Consider the following 10,138-nt stretch of genomic DNA (forward strand, 5'->3'; position numbering starts at 1 on the left):
AAATGCAACAAAAAAAGACTCAAATCAATGTGGGTCAACTTAACAAGCTTTCAAATTGAAGTATGAGATCAAGATAACCTCATAGAAATGAAAGTTAAAATCTCATGAAGCCCAATTCCTAACCAATTTAATGTTGAAGGATGAAATTAAAAACTAACAATGATTGAAATAAACTCGGGCTAATTTTTAAAATCCATGACTTGGGTCATGAGATTAGAACTAACCCCATATAAGACAAACCCGAGAAATTCACAAAACCAAATTCCCTATCAATTAAATGACGAGGAACAAAACTAAAAAAAATCAATAAAAAAATAATCCAAAACAAAACAAATAGCAATTACAAGAATGATGATCAAATTTGATATAAAAATAAATTGAAACCAAATGATGAGGATAAAATTGAAAAAAAAACTTACTTAAAAAAATGATAAAAAATAACAACCAAAAGAATAAGAATCAAATTTGATATAAAAATTAAATGAAACCAAATGTTGAGGGGAAAAGTTGAAAAACAAAGTAAATAAAAAAAGATTAAAATGAAGGCAAATAACAATAAAAAAAAATGATCAAATTTGATAAAAAACAAAATAACATGACACATTTCAATTTTGGTAGGCCAACATGAATCATGAGGAAGCGAGAGAGAAAAGAAGGAGGAGAAAAAAAAGGTCTTCGGAGGCCAACTGCAATGTCTTCGTTGAACACCACTGCAAAAGCCTGTGTTTGGTAGCCGGGTGACACCTTACTTGTTTCTTGAACACGGAAAGGGTCTACTACACGTTACCGTGTGCGTTGCATGCACCAACCTATTTACCTTGCCTATTTAATCCAATCCCCATATTTGTTTTAGTTTTAAATTTGACGCTTTAACACTTAATTATTCTAAATCAGCTGAATTTTATTTTATTTTGCAAAATTAAAAATTAAATAAGTACTGAAAAATTTCCTTGATATTACAAGATCCTCGTATCAAAGCAACTAAAACAAACCACCAAGTCAAATCCTAAATAAAATCAATATGAAGGGATAAAAAAAATGAGGTATTGAAGTTAAGAAAAGGACATAACTTTTTTCTTGAATGTTTAAATTAGTCCTTAATGTTGGCATAAAAAAGAGATTCAACATTTCTTTAAACTTTGAATTCGTTATCTAATGCTATAATTATTTCTAAATTAATAGAATTAAATTTTATTTTATTAAATCAAGAATTAATCAAGCAATGTAACATTTCACATCTTGAGATTTTCATATGCAAGCATGAAAACAAATCATCATAGCCAATCATAAATCAAATTAATTTTTTTTAAATAAAGAAGAAAACAAAGAAATGAAAAAAATTAAAGTATAAAAATTATAGAGACTAATAGAAGAAGCACTGTTCGAATGAACACGGTCTACTGTCTCAAATACTGAGGGGTTTAGGTTTTTTTCTTTTTAAAAAATTATAATGGCAATACACACGCACGCACGCACACGTGTTCAGCAGATGGCGGACTGTTACTATGTTCGCTATGGAATTGTAAAAGCATACATGCATGCCTGGCAACGATAACACATAAAAGTTCTCCTGGTGCCAAAAGAGTTTCCGTTGCCGGGACTTGAACCCGGGTCTCTCGGGTGAGAGCCGAGTATCCTAACCAACTAGACTACAACGGAATGATGGATACTAGGTGTACGTTAAAGCTAAAACATATAATAATTACATCTAGAAACGACGTCGAGTTATAAACACGCCCGCGTGCTCTTATGGCCGCCTCATCACTTGCGCCGAGTGCTTGCTTCGTTTGCTTAAAAGAATCACTGTCTGCCCTTATCGTTCCCCCCGCTTTGTTTTCGTAGCTTTCAATTTCATGGCGGAGAAGTCCACAAACGGTATTCATTCCATCATCTCTTCTCACTCTCAAGAATTTATAAAGAATGTTTTTTTTCTCATTTTCACCCTCTCAACTCAACAACAGACAGATAGATAGAACATTAAATTCCATTCCTAACTCCGTATGAACAAATGATTGATTTGCAGAGCATATTTTAGAGCAGATGAAACATGGGTTTGCCCATTTTGAGCTCGTCTCTTCGCCACTTCCTTCAATTTCCACCTCCAAACCTCACTCATTTCCTCCGCCTTTCTTCTCTGCCAACACCCATCGCTTCTTCGCTAGAATCGGGCCTTCACTGTAAGACTTCTTCTTTCTTTCTTTTTATTGCATTTATAGACCTTGGAGACTAAACCCCCCCTTTTTTTATTGAGGCAGGGGTTCACATTCGATGAAAAAAGTAGAGCGTTATTCAGTTCAGAAAGTTACCGGAGATGGGCGCTGTCTATTTCGTTCTCTGGTACTAACTGATGAGGTGACACAACGTTGCTTCTCTTTTTTTAGCCTTTAAACTAATTCTGTCTGGTGAAAATCAGGTCAAAGGAATGGCTTTCAACAAGGGCATCTCTCTTAATCCACGAGAAGAGAGAAATAATGCAGGTATAGTTGATGTAATATTTTATTTTCTTTATCTCAATAGTATCAACAGGATAAGGAAGAGCTGTGAATTTGTTTTTCTTTCTGACAAGCTATCTTGCTTTGGTTTTATTATGGGATTCTCTTATCTTGTGTTTTATTGTAGATACTGATAAGATTATACTGCTTTAAATAGTGGCAGAAGCTTATATTTTCTTGCTATAAAAACTGCAGATGAACTACGAATGGCTGTGAAAGAGGTTATATGTGATAGTAAAGAAGAACGCAAACAGTACGAAGAAGCAGTTATTGCAATCACGGTTGATGAGTCTTTGAAACGGTGAGTGTTGAAGCAGTACCGTTATCATTGATTTTCTGATGGATGCTTTAGCATACTTTAGTGAATGGGATTTCATTGTACATCTGTTAATGTCTCTCTATAGTTACTGCCAACGCATTCAGCGACCTGATTTTTGGGGAGGCGAGTCAGAGCTACTGGTTAGTGATCCTTTTGATGCATTCTTTTATGCCTACATTTCATGGTACCACTTGTTTCGTTGGTGATTGTGTTTGCACCTGTTCAGAGATCTGCTCATGGACTTACAGAGTTGATATGTATTTTAAGTTGACATGGCTCTGTCGAGTGTGTTGTTTTAGTTTCCATTGCGATGGAGATTGAGTTGTTTTCATAGAATTCCCAATGATATCTATTTGGAGCATCAAATAGTGCCTTTACATCAGTAAAATTACTGATTACTATCCGTGTCATGGAATGAACTTGAGAAATTGATATGTTGTTACTAGAATCTAGATGATGCCAAATTTATGAATTGTAATGGATAAGTTTGAGTGTTTGTTTTTCTTTTTATGAGTGTTTGCTTTTCTTTTTATTAAATTAAGATGAACACATGCCTACCCTCTTTTTTTTTACTACATTTGCTTTTCATTTTGGGTGAGAGGCAGAAAAGGACTGTCATTTCAAGCTTCAGTTAGCAGCTTTATAAATTAGAATACTGTGCTCTGGGTTAAGTATCATGTGTGACTGATTTTGCTCTGGGTGTTGTTTGTATGAGTTTTCTGCCTTTACCTGTGTGGTTGTTTATATGTAATTTTTGCTAATATTTGACTAACCAACGATCATCACTGCTGAATTAGGTGCTGTCAAGATTGTGTAATCAGCCAATCATTGTTTACATACCAGAGCATGAGGTAAGTTTTTTCTTTCCACGATCATGCCATGCAAAATATTCTTGTAAGTTATGCTATGTAGGTGCCTAACCTTTTGCTTTTTCCACAATTATGATAACATAGTTATGCTATATAGCCAAGAAAGAGATGAAATTCACAAAAAAAAAAAAGAATTGGTTTCTTGGTTTTTGGTGCGTGCAAATGAGGGATATAGTCAGGGAGCCTCTGGCATTTTGGGGCTTATAGCAGGGGATGAGTGAGACCTTCATTATCTGACAAGAATGGCTTTGCTTAGTAGGAGCTGTGTTTGGCATGCTAAATTAGGTCGATTTTATGATCATTTGACAATCTTATTGCAGTCATTAAATCTATGAATGTACTCATCTTGTTATGCTGCAGCATTTCTGCCAGAATTCAGTAGGTGAAAAAGTTACACCTTATTTAGTCATGAGCAAGTGATAAAATCTTACATCCAATTAGAATGAAATTCAAGATTTTGCATGCTATGCAGCACGCCAGTGGTGGGTGGGGCTCTGGCTTTATTCCCATAGCAGAGTACGGAGCTGAGTTCCAGAAGGGCTCTTGGAAGGGAAAGCCAAGGAAAGCTGTGAGGCTACTGTACAGTGGTAAGAATCATTACGACTTGCTTGTCTGAGGCTTCAGAAGTAGACTTTTATCATGGGCGGATGAAAACCAGCATTGATAATTGCCAAAGAAAGTGATGCTGATGCTATTTTGTACTGTTAGTATTTAAGGAGGATGTAGTCTTGCAGGGATTTCCTGCTTTATGCGAAAGAAATTGAAAATCATGCAAAGCCTGCATGCTCTTTTCCAGGCTTGATCATGTAGCTGCATTTCTTTTAGCCTAAACGCCAGGAGGCCGCCTGGTCGAAAGTTACACTGGTGAAAGGACTCGGTCACTCGGAAGCATTATAATTTTAGAGTCATATCGTCAGAATATATATATATATATATATATATATATATATATATATATATATGTATATATAGAGAGAGAGAGAGAGAGAGAGAGGAAATACAACCTGCAAATTCTCGGTCATTCTATATCGATACATTTACATTTTGTTTTTAATTGTGTCAATTTAGTACTTATATCAATTTTTCATTTTTTAATGTATGGCTTGTTATGGTAAAAGTATCCTATAATAAACATATTTTAAATTAAAATAAACATTTTAGAAAGAAAATCATTTTAATTAATGGTAAGTTATTTAAGCATCGATGTTAAATTCTATTTCATGATTAATAAAAATTAATAAAAAAATTATGAACACAATTTAAAATATCAATTTTTTTTTTTAAAAAAGAAATAGAAACCATGTGAAAATAAACAATTAACAGATTTTTACTATATTGGAACAAACGAAAAGGTTGGTATCAAAATGAAAAAATAAAGTTCAAATACTTGATTTAGAAAAATAAAAAAGTTGACACTCCAACATTGCAATACTTTTTTAGTATTTGTCAAAGGTTATCTAAGTAGAAAATGGAGCAATTAATGGAATGAAAGTACTTGATTGAAAGTTTTAATAAAGTTAGTGCTCTAAAATGAAAAAAAACAAAATCCTCATGCTCGATTGAGAAAAATATAAAGTGAGGCTGTTCCCAGCAAAGACAAGTTCCAGGTTGCCAAATTTGTTACACGTGCAAGGCAGTTCTTTTGCACGTGCCAGCAACACTTTCATTCCATTCATGATTTCCAAGGCAAGTCGAAAAAATTCTCCCCCACCGAAAAACCGCAAAAAAGTTAATATAACCGCAATTGATAATAAAAAAAATATAAATAAGAAACAAAGGAGAAATCTAGGGTTTCAATTTGACGAAATTGGATCAATCACATGGAAGGAGTGAGCAATGGAGGGATGTTGTACCACGAGGTACAGGAGGCAAAGCTGTGCGCCGTACATTGTGTTAACACGGTGTTGCAAGGACCATTCTTTTCAGAATTCGATTTGGCGGCGCTTGCTTCCGATCTCGATACGAAAGAGCGCCAGATGATGCAAGAGGGCACCGTCTCCGCCGCTGCTTCTGGTGATTTTCTCTCCGCCGAGTCTCATAATGTCTCCTTAGGCGGTGATTTCAGTATCCAGGTTCGTCGCTAATTAATTAGCAGTTTTGATTAGTTAATGAACTGATGCAAGAATTAAGAAATTAATTTTAAGGTTAAATGGAAATTGTTTTCTATGTTGTTTTGTTTTGGAGTTAACTTAAAGTTAGTGAAAGTTGAGGCATGATTTGTTATTATTGACTTCGAGTTAAGGAAAACACTTGATTAGTACTAGGTTGTAATTATGGAGATTTTTAAAATTTTAGCAATGACTTTGTGTTCAGTGGGGTTACTAAAACTGGGTAGGGGAGAAAGGAGGTTATTGCAAAGTTTGTGTTACTTTCCCCGTGTTGAAAATTTGAGACATTTTGAGAGATGCATGTGGGGATAATGAACATTTAGTTGATTAGTTAGCAAAGTATGTTTCTTGGGAGTATGAAAGTCAGGATTTAGGCTGATGCTTTGAACATTTAGCTAGTAATGGTGAAATATTGGGATGCATGGGGTGGATAGGCTACTCATCTTGGTAGGGGAAACATTTAAACTTAGGTGTTTGATTTATGGAGGTGGATGGATGCTTTTATAGAGCATGTGTAGCTTGAGGTGGGAGTTGGAGAGATGGTAAAGTTTTTGGCATATATATATGGTTTAGCATGTGATATTTTTTAAATCTCTAAGAATAAACATACGATTATAGTTAGTCTTTGTGGATAAAAGCTGTAATAGACTTATATGAAGTGCATGTCATGGTATGCGTAAAAGATATGAGACCAGCTCATAGTTATCATAACTGTGGCAACCCCACATTTGGCAATCTGGATCGCACCTTTCAGATTGCAGTACATTTATGCACTAGATCGAGGTGTTTTGTGTTCTGGATCGTGAGAGTCCCCTTTTTGGTAACTGAAATCTGTATAAATGGGAAAAAAAATTGAGAACAAAACTCTGAGCTTGATTGATTTTTCTCAAAGAGCTGAGAGGGAGAAAGAAGTGAAATAGGAAAAAAAAAAATTCCCAGCAGCAAGAAACAAAGAAACATGCTTGACTTCCGTGGAAGAAAGATTTTAAGACAGATGTGATGTTGTAAATTAAACCTAATAACACGAGAAGTCTGGGCCTTAGAGAAAAGGACAAGTCTGGGCCATCAGTTTTACTTTGGCCAATATTTTTCTTCACACAGGTCTGGTTTTTAATTTAATCCGGTTCAACTACTTTATATTGTATTATTGATCTGATTTTTTTTTTAAGCTAATGCCTTTTCTATTCTATCATTTATTAGAAATGAAAACTGCATTTGTGTTTGATGTTTTCTTCCTTTACACTATTAGACCATAATGTTTGTGCTGTCAACAAACCAAAAAGATGTTCCAATTGTACCATGATTCAAACTAACATACCATCTAAGCCTACCCCCCTACATACTGTAAATTAATCAAAGTGCATGTCCCATCCCTGAACCTTGTACCACAAACATATTTCTGGTACCTATGGACCAGTGAATAGTATGAAGTGGTGCCTGAAGGGCATTTTAATCGGTAAATTTTGTGGCTACAATTCCTCTCAAAGTTTGTCTTTGTGTTCGTAACAGTATAAATCGATGAAAGACATATAACAACTGGTTCTGTGATGGAGGTTTATTGTAGGTTTAGATGAGGATGGATACCCATTATAGAGTGGAGATTAATCGGGAACATGGGCATGTATAGTTTCATTGTAGGTTTTGTCATTCTGTCAGGCACTAATTCTCATTTCCAGCTATGCTATCTTTGGTATCATCTTTGTGTGTAAGCATCCGTACATCATGGGCAGTTAACATTCAATTTTTATTCTTTACATGAGATTCCTCGGGAAATTATTGAACTGGCATGCCCTGGTTGTAAATTCCACTCTTTTTCTCTAGTTCTATTTTACCAGTGATTTTTTTCTTAATTATTATTAACCATGCATGGTCCATGTTGTTCATTAGTAAATTTTTTATGTAATAATATGAATGGACTTACCTTTGAACCACAGACGAGTCTCATGCTTAAGAGATAATGCTATTAGGTTAACTTAAATGCATATAAAGTATGTTCCTTTTTTTTCTGGAGGCTATTTCTTGGCATGTCTATGGAGTTGTTCGAACTCAACTTACTGTGAGGATTCTTGTTTGCAGGTTTTACAAAAGGCTTTAGAGGTGTGGGACTTGCAGGTCATTGCCTCTGATAGTCCGGTTGCTGAGCATGCACAGATTGACCCTGATCTAGAAAATGCTTTTATTTGTCATTTGCATGATCATTGGTTCTGCATTAGGAAAGTGAATGGGGAGTGGTATAACTTTGACAGCCTCTACGCAGCTCCACAACACTTATCCAAGTTTTACCTTGCAGCCTATCTGGATTCTCTTAAAAACTCTGGCTGGAGCATTTTCCTGGTGAGAGGAAACTTCCCGAAAGAGTTTCCCATTGCTTCTTCTGAAGCTTCCAATGGTTATGGGCAGTGGCTGTCTCCTGAAGATGCTGAGAGGATTATTAAATCCTGCAACAACACGCAGTCTCCTCAGAGAATCAATTCCACTCAACAGGATTCTGACCCATATCAAGAAATCCTGTTAGAAATGGAGGACCAGGACATGAAAGCTGCAATAGCTGCCAGCTTGATGGAACCTTCCCAATCAATGACCAGGGTGGAAACTGGCAGTCCCCAAAAAGATGATGAAGATACCAAAGATGACAACAAAGATAGCGAGGACAAAAAGGCTCAATAAGAAATATTCTTTTGCATTTATTTTCTGTTAGTTGAGCAACAAGAAACATTGTCAGGGAGGGTGGATAGAACACATCCTTGGCAGGTTACGTATTTATGCAGCACATACTTCCATTTTACTTTTTCTCACACCTTTAATCTTTTACTGTAAAAACTCTCTATCGAGAAGAAAACTACCTTGCAGCTATATGATTGCATGGATTCTCGCACAGGCACTTTTTGTGGTTATTGTTCTCTTTTTCCAAAACTCTTATGATTCTTGGGAGGTTGGCACGTCTAATTTTGTGGTTGGATAGTGCCACTATTAGAATATGTGAATCAAGGGTTTTTTATGGAAGAAACATGGAAATGTCAAATGCCTCGTGAGTCATTGTTACCGGCAACCGCCGTTGATCAGTTGGAGTTAAATGGAGTGGTGATTTTTGAGCCCCCCCCCCCCCCCCCCCCCAATTCATCCTTCGACAAAAACAGTTTGAAATGTTCACCATCGTTGAAGAATGAAAGTGGATACGAATCTTGAAGACGAGTAGGTAAGCAACAAGAACTTGCACGCGCACGACGCAAGGGATGGATAAGTGATGTCTTTGTTTTCCTTCTCTCCACCGTATGCATATTATATTATATTATTATACAATTAACTAAAAAAGCACACGATAAATTACTTTTTTTTTTTAATTTCTTTAACACTGAAGTGCACTGTTGATTGCTAAGTTGATTTTGGTCCTTTTATTTTTAGATTAATGAACACTTCTTTGTTTCAGCCACCAAACTTTTTTTTTTTTCAAATTCATCCTCCTATGTTATATTCACATGGTTTTAAGCTTGATGTTTGGTTTCGGTTCACGTTTTATGTTGTATTCGTAATGTCAAAAAAACATATTGTCATTAAATTGATGCTTAGTTTTCCAAAATAGAATTTAGTTTTATCAATTAAAAAAATTGAAACAACTAGGAGAAAATTTAATACAAAAAAAAATAACAATTTTTTTTCTTTTTTAATATTCACGGAGCACAAAAAACTACAATTTCATCCCTAGTTTTTTTACTTTTTCATTTTTATTCATGTTTTTTAGGGTTTTCTATTTCAGTCTTAAACTTCTTTTGTTTTATATTTTAGTCCTTGAAATTTAAGAGGAGAAAGAAAATGATCACTTGATCACATTTTATCCACTACAAAGGTAGATTTTAGTGACAAGAAATTCATCTTGAAGAGAAAAGTTCAATGGATATGGAGTTTCCCCTTGGACATGTTGTAAAAACTAGATTGAGACTTATTTAGTTTTTTTTTTATTTAGTTGGATTTTTTTTAAAAATGATTATAAATTTTTTTCTGTAGTTTGGAGTAATTTTATTGAGGTTTCTATGATGTTTTTGGGTGTATTTGGTTAAAAACAAGTTGAAAATTGATTTTTTAAGGTCCAAAAACTTGAATACAACTCCTCATCACTGGAGGTGGTTAGAAAAAAAACTAAAAGATAACGTGTCATTTGTTATATATAAAATAAATAGAATAGATGACTTGTCATTTACCAGTTAAAAAAAAAAAAAACAGGCATACGAGCCTCACCTTCTAAGCTAATGTGTGTCTAGCTTTTTGCTTAAATATCCCTTAATTTTTTTATATATTCTTTTGACAAAAATATATGAGTAAATTTTTAAAATAAAATGTAATCAATTTTATGAT

General features: G+C 34.7%; 2 protein-coding genes and 1 non-coding gene across 3 annotated transcripts; 2 read left to right on the top strand and 1 right to left on the bottom strand.

Moving 5' to 3' along the window:
* Window positions 1–1,586: 1,586 nt before the first annotated feature.
* TRNAE-CUC (transfer RNA glutamic acid (anticodon CUC)) lies at window positions 1,587–1,659 on the bottom strand. The gene has a single exon. It is a non-coding gene; the product is annotated as a tRNA-Glu (tRNA).
* An 87-nt stretch (window positions 1,660–1,746) lies between these two features.
* LOC133676904 (OVARIAN TUMOR DOMAIN-containing deubiquitinating enzyme 3) lies at window positions 1,747–4,475 on the top strand. Its single transcript, XM_062098699.1, has 8 exons — window positions 1,747–1,875; window positions 2,024–2,177; window positions 2,256–2,337; window positions 2,414–2,477; window positions 2,688–2,793; window positions 2,897–2,951; window positions 3,609–3,662; window positions 4,153–4,475. Exons 1-8 carry the CDS (start codon window positions 1,854–1,856, stop codon window positions 4,294–4,296), a joined length of 681 nt encoding a protein of 226 aa, XP_061954683.1. The 5' UTR covers window positions 1,747–1,853; the 3' UTR covers window positions 4,297–4,475.
* Window positions 4,476–5,297: 822 nt separating this feature from the next.
* LOC133676659 (ataxin-3 homolog) lies at window positions 5,298–8,663 on the top strand. The gene is made up of 2 exons (XM_062098374.1): window positions 5,298–5,752; window positions 7,865–8,663. Exons 1-2 carry the CDS (start codon window positions 5,501–5,503, stop codon window positions 8,453–8,455), a joined length of 843 nt encoding a protein of 280 aa, XP_061954358.1. The 5' UTR covers window positions 5,298–5,500; the 3' UTR covers window positions 8,456–8,663.
* Window positions 8,664–10,138: the final 1,475 nt, after the last annotated feature.

The sequence above is a fragment of the Populus nigra genome, chromosome 17 (assembly GCF_951802175.1).
Source record: "Populus nigra chromosome 17, ddPopNigr1.1, whole genome shotgun sequence".
NCBI classification, from domain to species: Eukaryota; Viridiplantae; Streptophyta; class Magnoliopsida; order Malpighiales; family Salicaceae; genus Populus; species Populus nigra.

Bases quoted from the DNA above. Each gene is read 5' to 3' on its own strand.
- LOC133676659 (XM_062098374.1), top strand. From the start codon at position 5,501: ATGGAAGGAGTGAGCAATGGAGGGATGTTGTACCACGAGGTACAGGAG. The intron at 5,753-7,864 runs GTTCGTCGCTAA...TCTTGTTTGCAG, and splicing joins GCGGTGATTTCAGTATCCAG to GTTTTACAAAAGGCTTTAGA.
- LOC133676904 (XM_062098699.1), top strand. From the start codon at position 1,854: ATGGCGGAGAAGTCCACAAACG. The intron at 2,178-2,255 runs GTAAGACTTCTT...TTATTGAGGCAG, and splicing joins GCTAGAATCGGGCCTTCACT to GGGTTCACATTCGATGAAAA. The intron at 2,478-2,687 runs GTATAGTTGATG...TAAAAACTGCAG, and splicing joins AGAAGAGAGAAATAATGCAG to ATGAACTACGAATGGCTGTG.